This window comes from Sinocyclocheilus rhinocerous, unplaced genomic scaffold (genome assembly GCF_001515625.1).
Source record: "Sinocyclocheilus rhinocerous isolate Xijiao unplaced genomic scaffold, SAMN03320098_v1.1 scaffold742, whole genome shotgun sequence".
NCBI classification, from domain to species: Eukaryota; Metazoa; Chordata; class Actinopteri; order Cypriniformes; family Cyprinidae; genus Sinocyclocheilus; species Sinocyclocheilus rhinocerous.
This window is the reverse complement of record NW_015641116.1, coordinates 1,482,614-1,499,821: the sequence shown is the minus strand read 5'-3', so window position 1 is coordinate 1,499,821 and position 17,208 is coordinate 1,482,614. Positions and strand designations below refer to the sequence as shown.

The following is a 17,208-nucleotide window of genomic DNA, read 5'->3' as shown; positions in this document are numbered from 1 at the left end:
AACTAGTGAGCTAGCTAGCTAGACACATACAGAACGTGGCATTGACACCCAAAAATGATGTCTAGGTAGGCGGCTTACTAGGTTTCAAGACGCAGCCTATGCCTCACATTCATTCTCCCTGTACAGCAGATGGCGCCACGCGACCCGAATTACAAGAAAAACGGATGGGACTACGCGTGAAGGAGAGACGATTTTTTTTCTGGCAGCTGTCCCTTTAGCAAAAGGAATGTGTTGTGGGATAATATACAAAATTTAATCAACAAATTCATTTTCAGCATTTACACCATACTGGGGCAACAACTGAGATTATGGTTGAGGCGTGCTGAGATTCGAGGCAGAGAATTGGACACCGTTAAGGTTAGTTAATTATTTTGTAGTTGCTAGCATACCTGCTGTCGTTAGCGAGTGTGTTTTGGATTTATTTACAACCCAAGACAGTACATATTTTGAGTAAAATGCTTATTTAAAATGGCCTACTTTTATTAATAAATATAAGTCATAAAGAAACGAGAGGGATTGGTCTAAACAAAGTAATTGGAGTTTGAGGGGTTAATTGTATGATAGATTAGATGCAGTGTTGCCAATTTAGCTACTTTGTAGCTAGATTTAGCGACTTCCCCGCCCCTTTTGAGACTTTTTTCAAAAGTTTAGGGACAAATATAGCAACTTCTTGGACAAACCTTATCTAAGTTCTCATCTTGCCCACTGATCTACGTTCATCTTTATATAGATCAGTGAATTTGCCATTGTGATGTCATCTAGTGACATTTAGCTACCAGTTTTAGCTACTTTCAATTGAAAGCAGTTGGCAACACTGATTAGATGTATCAATCGTGTAGTAAATTAATTGGAATTAGATAAATCAATCATATAATACATTTTTTTGTAATTAAATGTACCAATAATAAAATTATTCAGTATAGAATCCATTATACCTTTGGTAGAGTTAGAACAATCAATCATATAATAAATTAATTGGAATTAGATGAAACAATCATGTCTAATTTCAGTAAATGTATTATATGATTAATCCATCAAATTCTAAATAATTATCATGTCATAAAACAAATTAATTCCAACCTCACCCGTTAATCATTTAATAAATTAATTGGATTTAGATATAATATAATAAATCCAAACGAGAGTTAACAATCATATAATAAATTAGAATTAGAACAATTACTAATATAATAAAGTATGGATCAAAGTATAAATTATTTGGAATTAGATAAGTCAAACATAATTTGTTTTGATTAATTGGATCAATAATATAATAAATCCGCTTTCCAATGAAAAATCATATGATAACTTAAATGTCATTAGATGCATTAGCCATGTAAATTCGAATTAGAACAATCAGTCATATAATAAACAAATTGTATTTTAAAGAATCAAAAGTATAGTAAATGAATTGGTAAAGATCATGTACAGCTATTATATGTATTTTTTTTATTACTTAACTTTATTGTCCTTAAAAGGCAATTCTTTATGTAGACAGCAGTATACATGCACATACAGCAGCTGCAACACTACACACATAAAAACACACATTTATAATAAGTAATTTAAAAACATGATTGCAGCAGGTACAAAGGAATTCTTGTATCTGTTTGATTTGCACAAAGGGAGTTTAAATCTCCAGCCAGAAGGAAGCAGTTGAAATTCATTACGCAATGGATGGGTGACATCAGAAAGGACTAACTGGCCATTCTTAGTCACCTTATATTCATAAATTTGTGTGATAGTCCTTAAATCAGTTATTAATTATTATTAAATTATTTGATGATATTCTCTGACATGTGCATGTGCAGATGTTCATCAGTGTTGTTTGTGTCTTCTGCAGTGGGTTTGGCTCTGGAAAGGCTCATCATGTGTGCATCAGTGAAGTATGGTTCCCGGGGCCCTGCACTCATACCCCGTATGAAGACTAAACACCGGATCTACTACATCACCCTCTTCTCTGTGGTCTTACTGGGGTTGATTGCAACGGGGATGTTCCAGTTCTGGCCTCACTCCATTGAATCCTCCGCAGAATGGAGTCTGGACCGTCGTAGTGTGCATGATGCTCCATTGGTCAGGATACCTATGAGCAGCCCTATTCCTGAGAGGGGTGACCTGAGCTGTCGAATGCACACTTGCTTTGATGTGTATCGCTGTGGATATAATCCCAAGAATAAAATCAAGGTGATGCAAAGAGAGAAAGTATTGTGTTATTGATTTATATTTATTAGGTTGGATGTCATTACAGGGCTGTTTTGATCTATTAATGGTGTGTGTGTGTGTGTTTGTACACAGGTGTATATCTATCCTCTTCAGCGATTTGTGGATGAGGTGGGGGTGCCCATCAGCAGCACTGGCCTCTCTCGAGAATACAATGACCTGCTGAGCACCATATCGGACAGTGATTTTTACACTGATGATGTGACCAGAGCATGTCTGTTCATACCCTCCATTGATGTGTTGAATCAGAACTCTCTGCGGATTCGTGAAACTGCTCAAGCACTGGCCATGCTGCCCAGGTAGATACTTCTTTGAGTATTTGCAAATTACCCTTGCCTACTTCGGCTTTACTGGGTCCTCAATGTATTTTTTTTTATTACATTAGCACTTGTCCAGTGTCACTTCTGGCACTCTTCTGAACTGTTATTTATATAACTCATATTTCCACACTTAATTTATTTTCTTTTCAATTCATAACTGACTGTTTCAAGCTATATATGTTTATTGATATGTTTTTAGGTGGGACAAAGGCATGAACCACCTGCTGTTCAATATGCTTCCTGGAGGACCCCCTGATTACAATACAGCTCTGGATGTGCCCAGAGACAGGTGAGAGTTAGTAGAAATTAACAGCCAAACAAAATCGCTAAATATGTGAGGAAGTCTGAATGTTAAAATTATGTAAACTTCCATTCAAAAGTTTGGGGAACATAAGATTTTAAAATTAGATGCAATAAACTGATCAAAAGTGACACTGAAGAGTTTTACTTTGATACAAAAGATTCCTTTTTAAAATAAATGCTGTTCTTTTGAACAAAAATGTTAAGCAGCGCAAGTGTTTTCATAATAAATGTTTATTGAACCCCAATTCAGCATATTAGAATGATTTCTTAAGGATCATGTGAGACTGAAGACTAGAATAATGGCTGCTGAAAATTCAGCTTTGCCATCACAGCAATAATTTGCATTTTAAAATATATATTAAGATAGAAAATAGTTATTTGGAATGTTTATAGGATTTCACAATATTAAAGGTTTACTGTATGTTTGATCACATAAGAACCTTCTTTCAAAAACATTAAGATACTCTTACCAATCCCTGAACTTTTGAACGGTAATGTAGAGTTTGTCAGATAATTCGCGATCTCGATTCCATTTCGATTTATCGTGCAGCCCTAATCTCTATACCCTTCATACTACACATTTTATTTGCATATTTGTGAGGACAGTAATCAGATTCAGAACTTTCTCATTCTGGAATTTTGGCTGGAATTCTGGTATGATGAAACCTAGGAAATATTTGTTCTTTCACATTGTATGTATTTCAGTATTTATTATTTCATTAATTTTCTGTGAGTTTAGTCCTTTCACAGACACCTTAGTGTCAATTTGCTCTGTATTTGCTGTTTCAGAAGTGAGTGGTGTTGATTTTTTTAATTAAAATTCAGCCTTGAAAACACTAAACATGAACACTCCCAACACCCAAATTTGAAACCAAGACAAGAACCATTCTTGTTCAGATTAATCTTAGTTAAGATGCAGTCTTTGATATAAATGGAAGACATACAGTGTTTTTATACAGTTAGATAAAATATGCCCTTAAAGTTAAAAAATGCCCTTGAAAACCATTTCTATAGGGTAAAATTTGTCACTGCATACAATAGTTAATTTCCAATAGAGACTGGATGTAATGTTCGCCAGTTGAGGGCAGTGTGCCTCTATGTTTGACCTTGTGCAGCAGCAATGTCACCCGAGAACCAATAAATGCTCTCATATCCTCTCTTGTGGGAAGTCGTGGCCTAATGGTTAGAGAGTCGGACTCATAAGTGAATGTACAGCGCTCTCTTCCACCTTCAATACCACGACTGAGGTGCCCTTGAGCAAGGCACCGAACCCCCAACTGCTCCCCGGGCGCCGCAGCATAAATGGCTGCCCACTGCTCCGGGTGTGTGTTCACGGTTTGTGTGTGTTCACTGCTGTGTGTGTGCACTTTGGATGGGATAAATGCAGAGCACTAATTCCGAGTATGGGTCACCATACTTGGCCACATGTCACGTCACTCACTCACTCACTTATATTTTTTGGTCTCAGGATAGTTGTATTTCTGTAAGTTTGCAACATGGCACTATTTTACCGCTGTAGGTTAGTGTGACTGAATTGACACTTCATGGTTGTCCACAATGACATTGAACCACAGTGCTGACAGACTGATGCCAGACTCTTCAAGATATCCATGCTGGATTTAAGGATCTTCTTGGTGTTTCAACACCCTTGTATTGAGAGAAACTGGAATGCTTGCAATATATAATTAAAATAGACATCCATCCCCAAAAAAATATTCATACGTATCAGTGTCACAGAACTGTCCTATTCGGATGTCAACTTGTTTTTTCTTTTCAATTAAATTTCCTAATGTGGATTATCATCATCATCCTAGTGTGTTCCTTAGACCCAGAGATCAAAGATGCAGTGAGAGTGATCATGAAAGAGAATAGCACACTACCGCCTAGAGCAGGCAGACAAACATAATCTCCTGGTATTTACTGCAACATGGTCCATGTTTCTCAGCCTATTACTTGGCCGATCTTTTGCTTTGGGTGGAAAAGGTGAGTTTTATGTACTAGAAAGCCCTGAAATGATGAGCATTTATCTGGAGCTGTAGGGAATTTCCTGGGCTCATCCAGCTGTGCTCCATTTGGCGCACAGCCTCATCAGAACCAGCTGCCCATATGTGTAGGGTGAGATAAAAAGACAGTGTATGTTGCGTGGCCATATTTGCAGCTTTCCCCTATACTCACTCCATTCCCTCAAACCAAGCACCGTTTGAAGTTTTATTGACTCGTAGAACGAGGACGCGAAGGCAACTCTGTTAAATTCTTCGGCGTGGCATGTTCACACATTTGTCATGTAAAACCAGATAAAGGACGTGTTTTATCTTCAGCGCATTTTGCAGACATTCGCGGCGACAGAGTTGTCATCTTCATTGCGTTTGTTTCACAGAGCCCTGCTGGCTGGGGGAGGCTTCTCCACATGGACATACAGGCAGGGTTATGATGTCAGCATCCCCGTGTATAGCCCTTTATCTGCTGAGGTGGACCTTCCTGAGAGGCAGCCAGGGTGAGATCTTGCTTATCGACATTGATTAACCAGTTTATATTTAATGACGAAAAATGGCATCACATAATGTGTGTTTACTTCAGGCCCCGACGCTACTTCATTCTGTCATCTCAGACGGCCATCCATCGGGAATACCGTGTGGAACTGGAGAGGCTGAAGGAGGAGAATGGGGAGGCCCTACTCCTCCTAGATAAATGCAGTAATCTCTCTCAGGGTTTGGCATCGGTCAGAAAGCGCTGCTATAAAGGACAGGTCTACGACTACCCACAAATCTTACAGGTTGGATTCTCCACACATCCATTCTTATTAAACGACATTGAATTCACGTGGAATTTCACATAGTAAACATATTAAAACATATTTTAAATGTTGCCAATATTAGAATCACTTAGCTCCTAAATTTATTTTAAAAATATATTAGAAATAGTATGTACAATGACTTTAAATATATCATATAAAATTTTTTATATAATTTTTGTATATGTTGTTTTTTAGGGCTGTCAAGCTTTTAATTAAATTAATTACATGATATGTAATTATATAAATATATTTACATAATATCACATTTTGGGGTATATAACTTTTCTAGACTACATCATACAGTTGTTACCCTGCATCATGTTTGCCACTAAACAACTGCATGCAATGTAAGATAACGTACAGATCTGGGTTGTGGCGGTTTGCGTTAAATGCATTTATCATTTTAACATGTTGTGTTTTCCATAATTAATCAAACCAAATTAACGCATAGAAACGTCAGCCCTAATTTATATATATATATATATACGTCCCAGAAGCGGCTCTCTAAGGCGTTTATACAGCGATCTGTCATGCCACATAAAAGACGGTCAAAACGCCATTTATTATTTGAATTTCCTGAGAAGGAAAAAAAAAAAAATGTATTCGTGCGGTACACATGCGTACCGAACCGAAAGACCCGTACCGAAACGGTTCGGTACGAATACGTGTACCGTTACACCCCTAATATATATATTTTAGGGGTGTAACGATACACGTATTCGTATTGAACCTTTCGGTATGAGGCTTTCGGTTCAGTACGCATTACAAACCGAACGATTTGTTGGACTAATCCTATTACAGCATATTATCCTATTAGGTTAGACTAGTGTGAGTGCGCTCAGAGAGTGCGCTCTTTCACTGTATGATTCAGTCTATTAAAAATAATTTAGAATGATCACAAAATTCAAGATATGGGGGCAGAAAATGTATATATTTACATAATTTCATATAGTTATTCAAAGCACAGAAGAGTGCCGTTTTTTTTCTCTCCAAAAATCAGCATGATTACAAGTGATTTTTACAACAGTTCAATAAGCAAGAAATTAATTAATAGACTTACGTTTTAGACAGCATATTGCCTGTTTTTGCTCAATTTTGCCAACAAAAATAAATCCAAACACAGCCACAGCACTATTTTGCATCTCTGAGCAACATGATGGTGTTTCGTTCCTGAATGAATCACCCGTTTAAATGATTCGGTTCAATCGCAATGACTCACTTGTTAACAGTGACTTGCTGCCACCTACTGGAGGTTTTAATTTCACATTTAAAGGGGTCATATGATGCTGCTAAAAAGAACATTATTTTGTGTATTTGGTGTAATGAAATGTGTTTATGCGGTTTAAGGTTCAAAAAACACATTATTTTCCACATACTGTACATTATTGTTTCTCCTCTATGCCCCGCCTTTTTGAAACGCGTCGATTTTTACAAAGCTCATCGGTCTGAAAAGCGAGGTGTGCTGTGATTGGCCAGCTATCCAGTGCGTTGTGATTTGCCGAATTCCTCAAGCGTGTGACGGAAATGTTGCGTCCCTTACCATATTGTGATGCCTGCGGCAACCACATGTGACGACCCCGGGCTGGACTCCGCTTCGTCCACGGTGAAAGCCGATCCGGCGATCCACAGCGTGAAGTTGTATTTCCTCCCTCTTTTGGAAGGCCAAACAAAGTAGTTTCAAAAGCTTTCACAACGAAGCACACAGCGCCTTCACGACATGGCGGCGGCGGCAACAATACTACAGCGAGAATAAAAGTTACGCCTTCTTTCTTTGCGTGAACATTTGGGCGGCGTTATGCAAATCTTCCCAGATAGTGACGTAGGTATGTGGGGGGCGTGTTAGAACGAGCCGTTTTAGGTAGGCGTGGCTGACTCTTAACTTTTATAAAGAATATCTCTTTGGATTTGAGACTTTAGTCTTTGCAACTTTACAGATCTTCTTTATGCACCAAGAGCTTGTAACACCCCAAAGAGAAAGGAAAAATTGAAATCGCATCATATGACCCTTTTAAAGTATCTTTTAATTTTTAAAATAATTTCAAACATCAGTTGCCAACGTTTTATGTTTAAAATATCAAACATTATTTATGCATTTGTAACTGCAGGTTAAAGCATTACATGTCTCTCTGAGCTGCATTAAACAGTGTGTAAAAGCATCTAAATGCCATTCAGATGCAACTTCTATGTTTCCTCTGCATTGCAAAGATGAATTTTGTCAATACTGACTCCATTTGCTTGGTAACAGCCCAAATGTCTTATTGACTGATTAAATGTAAAAAATCGACTCAAAAGGTGATGCACACTTTTAGAAAAAAAAAGGCTTTATAAAGGTAAAAAAATGCCCATAAAAATCTATTTAAACTTATTGGAAAAGATTAATCTGCTACATGACAATAGGCTACATCAGCTGGAATACTTAAAACCGGAGCTTTTTGTTTTATATGCTGCTAAGAAGACACCCCAGAAGATGGGTCAAGTATAGCTCCATCATTGTTCAAAGTAAAAAATTAGTTTTAATAAATATAAAAATTGTAAAAATCAAGGAAATTTCTCTGGCATTTCTTTCTTTTTGCTGTATCGTATCAAACCGAACCATGAATTTTGTGAACCGTTACACCCCTAATATATATATAGATAGATATATATAATTTTTATTTTATTTTTTTTTTATTGCTTACATTATCAATATTGGACTAATTGGACTATTCGGATTAAATTTTTTACTATAGACAAAACATTACATCTTTGTGTAAATTAAGCCCATCTTGCCTTTGAGAGCTTGGCCCAAATGTTCCTAGAGACTTTACATGTTCTACCCATCCATAAGCATTCTTTACCACCACAACACATTCCTCCATCGGTGTAAGCAAAAGAAACAAATGCTGTTCCTGTCCACCATGCTCATCTCCCGTCCAGGCCTGTCTAGACAGGAAGTATGCTTATCATCTGGGTTGGGTGCTGCAGCACATCTGGGAGACGTTCCACAGTGAGGAGGAGCGGAGGCCAAATCCCTGTGAGAGCCATCACCCCCTTTTCAACACAAAGCCCCTCTAGACTCTGATCCTAGCACCTTTCATTGCAACCCCTTCATTCACACCGCACACCTAGATCGCACTGCTGTTTGTTACAAGAGGTCTGAGAGTGTATCGTTATTACAGATGACAAATGTGTCCCCTGTGTGTTCTGTAGGAGTCATCATTCTGTGTTGTTCTGCGAGGGGCCCGGCTCGGCCAAGCCACGCTTAGTGACGTGCTGCAGGCTGGATGTGTCCCTGTCATTATGGCTGATTCTTACATTCTGCCTTTCTCTGAAGTGCTGGACTGGAAAAGGTAAAGGTCAAAAATCTGTTGTTGTGTCAGTCACCAGTGTTCATGAATAAAGTTAATATGGTACCTGACCTTATGAATATCTAATAAAGAAAAATCATATTGAACACTTTATTATAACTTCAGAAAGTCATGAACTAACCCTGAATAATAAGAAAATCAGTAGTTCATGAGAATTTTGAAATAAAAATGACCTCATTAATCAAAATGATCATATAAATATATTTTTAAATGTATTTGAAGTTTTAACATACAATATCATAATTTGGGGTCAAAAGTTTGTGGTCAATTTTTTTTTAAATGTAAAAGTTTCATATGCTCATCAAGGCTGCCAGTTTATTTAAAATATACAGTAAAGACCGTATAAATGCAGTAAAAATATAGTAAAAACAGTAATATTGTGAAATATTACAATTTATCAACTGTTTTTCACTTATGAAATGAAATATTGTTTTAAATGTAATTTCTTTCTGTGATGGCAAAGCTGAATTTTCAGCAGCCATTAATCCAGTCTTCAGTGGCACATGATCCTTCATAAATCATTTTAATATGCTGATTTTGTCACAATTATCAATGTTGCTGGATTAACTAGGTCGTTTGAAAATCAAGTGCATTGAATAGTCATTTGTGTGTGTGTACTTGCAGGGCGTCTGTTGTCATTCCAGAAGAGAAGCTGCCAGAGATGTACACTATTTTGAAGAGCATCCCTCACAGACAGGTGGAGGAGATGCAGAGACAGGTAAGAATGTGTTTGCACTTTTGCTGTGACAGTAAAAAATTAGCAGCATCTGTCCATCATGGTGGTTGATAGGTCATTTTCACTTCTTGGGTCAGCCCAAGGACTAAAAATTAATGTGAAGGCAATTTATTTTGTACAGTTCACGCTATCCTTTTTTGTGAAAGTTTGAACAGAATTACAAATACACTTGGAGCTATTTGTGGAAAAGCAGTCCAACAAACCTGAGCCTTTTGTGACAGTTAGTAAACAGTACCAAATGCTGTCGAAACTGATGGAAACTGAGTTCAAAAGAGTCACATTCAGACTAAAAGTGTGCAGTCTTATTAGGTTTAATACAGGGTGAAGGCAAGGTTAAAGAAGTCACAACCTCTATTCTTCTCCACTAACATTCTTTCTTCCTTTCAATGGAGTACTAGCTCCGCTATGAAAATAACCATTAGACAGATGAGATAATGCCAAAAACAATATTCCTGCAAGTGTGTACTTTTGATTCTCTAAATATGAAATTTCTCCCGCCATAGTAAATCATGATGAAAGATAATTTTAAGTATTAGTGATGTATCTTTATCCAAACAAATTGTTAACCGCACACTTTCGCTTAAATTTTTTCCCCTTCAGCTTTTTCAGCTGTACACTTATGTTAAAGCAGCTAAACCACATGGAATGCATGTAAAGAGATCTTTTGATTTCACTCTGTAATAATTATGGTCAGTATATTGCCATGTAGAATACTATACGATAGCCATAATTAATAATAATTGCATTCTGCTTCCATTGGCATTGGCTTCTTGAACAGTCTCAAGTTCTTCAGCTCGATGTTGAATATTTTGTGTGAGGAGAATGTTGTAGTTTAGTTCCACAGGTTTCTGGGTGGTGTTAGAACGTAGTGTGCAAAAACACATCTTGAGCTGGAATTATGGCATGGCATGAAGCCATTGAGATATCAGCCCACACTTGAACACATCTTGATCCACTCCTTTCTTACTAGCCTATACCACCTCCAGACAGCAGAGTGATTGTATGGTTGCTATTGTACAAAAGAACTGCTTCTAGATATATATACCTTACTTGGATTTTACAAAAAATCCTACTACTTTGTTCTTGATCTTGCCAGAAGACAACCCTCTTGAACTTTCAGTGTAGGACTGCATAAAATGCAGATGCTGCAAATAATAGGAGGCAGAAGTATTACAGACAGTTGTGAGGAATAGGTGAAGTGGATTTTCTCTGCATTTTGACCAATAGAGGGAGCAGCCAACTACTGAAACTTCATGGTGTGATTGCCAAGTCTTTCAGCCTTAGGAAGTAGCTGTTTCTGACATTTCATCAAATCGTCTCATGTCCTGTTGCTGAATTGAATTGGTTGTGCCCTCTCTACGGATTGAAGAGTGATAGCAATGCATGGATCAACCGCATGGATGTTGCTGACGAGTTGGCTTGCATGATTTACTCATGACAGTGCTCAGTATTTTTGCCTAGTGGTCATTTAGTATTGTCAGCACATAGATTGATGTTATTTGTTATATTAGCAGTTATTTAGGACAAATATACTGAAAAAATTTACAGCGGGACAAGTATAGTCAGATTCCCACATCAAATGACTCTTAGGAGCTGGTTCTTTTTAGTGAATCAAAACCATGCACGTCAACCAGTGTAGCCCAACCGATTCTTCATAACAAATAACTCTTATGAATCTGTTCTTTTTAGTGAGTCAAAAAAACAATGATGCACAAGCTGTGTTATCCAACATTTTCCAGAACTAATCAATTTTGTGAGCTCTTTCTTTTTGGTGAATCTCAACCATACAGTGCAATCTGTGCCAAGTCCAACCTATTCCTTAACGAATGACTCAGATGAGGTGGTTTTGTTTTTATAGTATTTATTATTGAAGTTATGTCATCATTTTGCAATAACTTGCATTGCTTTTTTCTAAATATTTCTTCCTCAAAAGAACTAAAGGAACCATTTATGGAACCAGAATCATTAAGATGATTTGGAACCATTTAATTCTTTATGATTCCCATCCGCAGTTATTATAGCAACCGTGTCCTATAAGATAAAGGGATGATTATTGTATGTTCAAGAGTTTAACACATGAACAACCTTAAATGTGTCAGAAGAGCAGCCAACGTCCTCTTACGAGACTCAGTCTCTTCCCTCCTCATAAAAATTCTTGCAAGCGTTCAAATGGGGCGGGTTCAGCTCTTGGTGGGTGCGGTTTTCTCTCTGCCTTCTTGTAGGAAGGAAACTTTCATCACAAGCTGATTTATGGGCGGCTGTGCTCCCCTTGGGATCAGAAAGTCTTTTTGAATCCTCTTCCCCTCTCCATAAAAAGAAAAGCTGTTTTTGTGTAGTTGTATTTCTTTAAGGTTTAAGGGCCAGGCCCTTGGGGGCCGGTGGAAGGGGGGCGACTGCGCTCTAATGTGCTGAACTGAGTTCTGGGTTGGGTATATGGCAACAAACACAGCAGCCAATGAAAAGATGTGCTGCAAAAGACTCGCAAGCAAAAAAAAAAACCTTGCTGTGCTGAGTTCAGTTCACTTGAGAGTAACTGAAATGGTCAGAGGATTCTCTTTTTTTAATGTGTTGCACAAACCTCTATTTCACCAAATGACACAATAAATTATTTTTAATTGTTGTTTTTAAAAGAAAGGCCATTAGCACTCTCTGATGTTGTTCAATAATTGGCCCAGGAAAATGTTGAAACGCCATTATTCTTGTTTTTTATATTTACCCTGGTCTCATTTGACTCTTTGTAGTTAGACCTAATCTTACACTGTTTGCGGTCAGGCCAGGTAATGAGGCTGCCTCTAGCATGCACTTGGTCAACCCTGTTAAAGAGATCAGGGTCAAACAGGACCAGGAAGGGTGGAGCTGGGTCACTGCGGCATGGCGCCTCCTAGCAGAAGATAGCACTGTTTTATGGGTAATTAACTCTAATGTGCTCCTCGCCCCTCACTGTTGGAGCTTTGGGTTTGTTAATGGATCTGCAGTGGAGGGAAAAGTGTGTGTGTTCTTGTATTGACAGATTATGTATAGATTGTTTTTCCTTCTTATATGGTAAATAATGAAAGGCGTTTTTTTTTTTTTTTTTTTGTTTTTGCAGTATTGGTGGTTGGTGATATATTTTTTTTCTCCCTTTTTTTAAACCCTCATGGATTAATTGTTAAAGCTTAAAGTCAAGTTGAATATAGGTCAGACACCAAAATTTGGTAGTAACTATTAAAGGTATTGGCTTTTTTCTCTCTAATGGTATTATAAAATAATTTCTCATTGTAGTTAATATATGCAGTCCACTTCAAAAGTTTGGGGTCAGTAAGAATTTTTTTTTTTTTTTGACTTTTTGAAAGAAGTCTCTTATGCTCACCAAGGCTGCATTTATTTGATTAAAAATACAGTAAAAACATGAATATTGTTAATATTATTACAATTGAAAATAACTTCATAGAAATATAAAATAATTCATAGAAATTATTTAATGATAATATATTTTTAAGCTTAGTTTGTTCTTGTAATGGCAAAGCTGAATTTTTTGTCAATGTAGAATTCTTTACTGTCTTACTGTTCTTTACGTTTGATCAATTTAATTAATCCATGCTTAAATAAATATTAAGTATTTTTTTTATTAAATTGTAAAAAATAAAAAAAAAATAAAAAATTGTACTGACCCCAAACTTTTTGAATGGTAGTTCTGAAATGTGTACAATGCTACTATGTTTTTTCCCCTTAATTAATCAGCATTATAACAGCATTCAAGCAACATGGCAAAAGTGTGGTTACATTGCAACAGTAGAATGACCTGACCTCTGCCCTTAAACTTTAGCTGCAGTCTCAGTGCCACTTGAGTGGAAAAGTTAAAAGACTGATAGTCTAAAGGGCTCATAACCGTCTGGAATGGTCCCTGTAGTCATGTCACCAGTCTTTAATGGGCTGTTTTGCCTTTGAAAGTGTGTCGGGGTCATAAAGGCACGAGCAGGATGGTGGGAGTTGAGGGATGTGAGAGGCCTTATCTTATGCCTTTGGTTTGTATGTTTCACATGCTTTTTGTGTGCTTATACATTTCTGGATTAATGGCTGCACATCAGTCTGTGTGCTTTGCTGCTTTTTTCACAAGTATTTGAAAGTCATGCTGTTTATTGTTCCCTAGGCCCGCTGGTTCTGGGAAGCCTACTTCAGCTCCATGAAGGCTATTGGCATGACAACTCTCCAGATCATTAACGATCGCATCTACCCCTATGCAGCTCATACCTACGAAGAGTGGAACAATCCTTCTGTAGTTGTAAGTAACTTTTTTGGTCCTTTTTTTATATACACTCACACAATGCATTTCACAGTTTAAATGTAGTTTCTTCAAACTGCCCACATGTTATTTATGGCTGTAATTATAATCAAAATTTTCTCAGATTGAATGTTGAATGCAACAAATTCACAGTGATTAATTATTTTTAGCACTATGATAATTACTACCATGTCTGATTACTACCATGTTTTTCAACTTTCTTTAGTGACTTTTTTGGAATACAGTGTATGGACAATTTAAATTGAGAGCGTGAGCTTGTACTTTTCAGTTCCATGTTATTTCACATTGTTTCACTCAGCAGTGGCAGCAGACAGCTTTGTAAAGACAACATTGCACATTGGTATGAGCTTCAGAATACTCCAGCATCACATGAAGGACACTCGTCTGTCTGTCTGTCTGTCAGTCAGGCCTGTTTTGAGCACAGATCCCAGCTCGTACATTGCAGTGTGCCGAAAACTAACTAATCCAACTTTGTTTTTCCTTCACCTCATCTCTCTGATTTTGTACACAGTCAAAGCTTAGACCAGAAATTGCAGGAGCATGGAGTTCATTAGGGGTTTTGTTCTTTGTTGTTGTTGTTCTCCAGTTCTCAGCATCACGCTACCATTCAGATCAAATGGAGGGATCCAGACCCCCAAGAGGCTAATAGTCCTGTCTCTGTTTGACTGCTAACATTACGGGAAATATTAAATACTTTCTGAATGTTCAGTAAGAACACGCTGAGCAGAATCGGAGCAGTACATAAATCGAGTGCATTTCTTGTTCTGCTTCCCTGCTTCCACCGGGACATAATTGAAAGCACATTTCTCTGTCTCTGCCTTAGGAGACGTCGTCAGGACAGGCAGCTTTTTGTGCTTGACTTCTGAGGGAATTCGCATTCATCCTCTGCTTACCAAACGAATGCTTTATGTTCCATCATACATTTATTATCTGTGAAGAATTCTTAACATCACTCGTTTTTGGGATGCCTGGTCAGATTTTTAAATGCTGAAATAACTTGAAAGGTTAATAGAGCTGAAGAAAATTAGCTACTGCTTCAGGTGTGTGATTTGTAAATGTGTATGTGCCTTGTGTATTCTAGTGATGTATACATTTCTCATCCTATTTTTCTCTGGCATCGGAAAGAAGGCAGGCACTGTTCATCTGTTTGAAGGACAAACTAAAGCAACGTGACCAGTGCCTGTTCCCGACAGTTCAAATCTGCAGGAAGCCGCTGCCACTTAGAATGCAGCTCTTATTTTAGCCCAGTCTCTGTGATGTTAGCAATCGCTTCCCATCAGCTTCAATGAGAATCTGGAGGTAAATGTTCTGCGCACTGAGTCTTTGCAATTGAACAGGCGTCCATGCTTTCATCTGGGTTCCATTTTCGACTAATCCCAAAGCTGTACTAGTATGATCCCAGCTGCAAGACTCGCCAAGCCCCCTCGGCCCACATGAAACGGCCTGCAATCCCTCACCATCACTCGAGCCGCCTGTAACCTCTTCTTTTCACGTGTGACAAAAGAATACTGGTGCCCAATAACAAGCTCTTCCTGAGTAATTGTGCCTAACCTGCACACTTTCACATCCGAGATGATAATAACAGCCTTGTTTTTAGGTGGTGAAGTTTGTCTCCGCATGATGCATTTCAAAGTATAGATGAAGAGATTTAAATGGGACTTCTTGGCACCATATTTCAGACCTCGGAGAGTCTGGTTGGCTTTGGTTTGAGCAAATCTGCCTTCAAAGAAACAAGCCAAAAGTTGAGAACCCGGTCATTTACGGCTTGTTCCAAATAGCAGGTGAACACTGACTAACCGCGAGCAAATATTCTGGCATTGACTGTCGGAATAAAAAATTTGTCTTGTTTTCCTGCTTATTTACTTTAACAAATCACAAAGGCTCGACATGCGCCGAACCGCACTGGAGCCTGCCCAATTAGATCAGAGCATTCAGACCGAGCTTATACACACCCACACCCCAGTGTTCTTCTTTATTCATCTTACCACTTTCGTGTCACAGTGGTACTTTAATTAATTTCCCCCTCTGCTTTTGGTGTCCGTGTCAGGCACCTCAAAGAAATTTCCATTGGCATATAAAGTTTGTTTTTTATTAGCAGGATGGTTGACAGATGTTGTACGAAGGATGGCTGTGTCCATGGTGACAGACCGTGGCGGACACTGTGAGGGAGCTGGTTAACCACGGCTCTCTATTTGCGGGCACCTTCAGCAGCCTGCTGGATAGGACGGTGTAACGGGCCCACAGCCTTGCTGTAGGCTATCTGCGCCATAGCATCTCTGCTTGCGGGTCTCATTTCGTGGGGCCTTTTTAGTTTTTTTAATCAAACACACGCCTTGATTAAAGGAAGTGTTATTAGTACTCTTATGAGGAAAATTTAAATGAAGTTGAGAATTTTACGTAGACAAAGTGAAAGATTTGATGTTTTTTTTCTTTTTCTTTTTTTCTTTTTTTTTTTTGATAGAAATGAAAATGTAATTGGCTTTGGCTACAGAGTTTAGGATCTGTACACCAGATGCAAATAATCTTTCACACTAAATCTCTTCAAACCAGGTCCTTATTTTTCCTTATGCATTGGTGAGTTTTTTTGAAAACTTGAATTAGTCTTTAAATTAGTCTTCAACTTAAAAGTGAAGCACTCTTTTTCATTGGCGTTGCACTGAGCTGTTTGTTATTTGTTGCTTCGCTTTGTATCTCTTCTCTACTGACCAGTGTTGGGCAAGTTACTCTGAAAATGTAATCAAATTACTGATTACTGATTACTCCTTTTAAAAGTAATCACGTTACTGTTCTGATTACTTTATTTCAAAAGTAATTAGTAATTAGTTACATTACTAGTTACGTTACTTTTTTCTCCATGAAATTTATGAAATCTCAGCATACACGCTCCCGATAAATATTTGTTATTAAAGCATCAACATTCACAGAACACTGTTATTTTTAACTAAAGCAAGCGGCTGCTGCGTACATGGTTTGGCATGGCAGAATGCCAGCAAAGAGCGCTGCATTTATAATCTCTAAAAGACATCTCAGTTCATCGCAATCTCAGGAATCTCTGTTATAACTCAATAAATAGATGCATAATGAATCTTTCATAATGTCTACAATTCGTGTGTTATAATGAGAGGATTCATGAGCACACACATTTCAGCACTGCATTGCTCAACGCTGCAAACAAGTGTTATAGCCTAAATAAAAACTCTGCATAC

At 37.8% G+C, this 17,208-nt stretch overlaps 1 protein-coding gene across 1 annotated transcript in view; it reads left to right on the top strand.

Annotated features, from left to right (window-relative positions):
* The first annotated feature begins 110 nt into the window (after nt 1-110).
* The window catches only part of LOC107754691 (exostosin-2-like), a 25,998-nt gene continuing 8,900 nt past the window's right edge, over nt 111-17,208 (top strand). Inside the window, exons 1-9 of the mRNA XM_016571249.1 lie at nt 111-357; nt 1,844-2,184; nt 2,296-2,519; nt 2,740-2,829; nt 5,221-5,337; nt 5,421-5,616; nt 8,827-8,966; nt 9,609-9,702; nt 13,850-13,981. Of these exons, the coding sequence (XP_016426735.1) occupies nt 1,870-2,184; nt 2,296-2,519; nt 2,740-2,829; nt 5,221-5,337; nt 5,421-5,616; nt 8,827-8,966; nt 9,609-9,702; nt 13,850-13,981 (1,308 nt within the window). The 5' untranslated portion in view covers nt 111-357; nt 1,844-1,869. The remainder of the gene's footprint in view (nt 358-1,843; nt 2,185-2,295; nt 2,520-2,739; nt 2,830-5,220; nt 5,338-5,420; nt 5,617-8,826; nt 8,967-9,608; nt 9,703-13,849; nt 13,982-17,208) is intronic.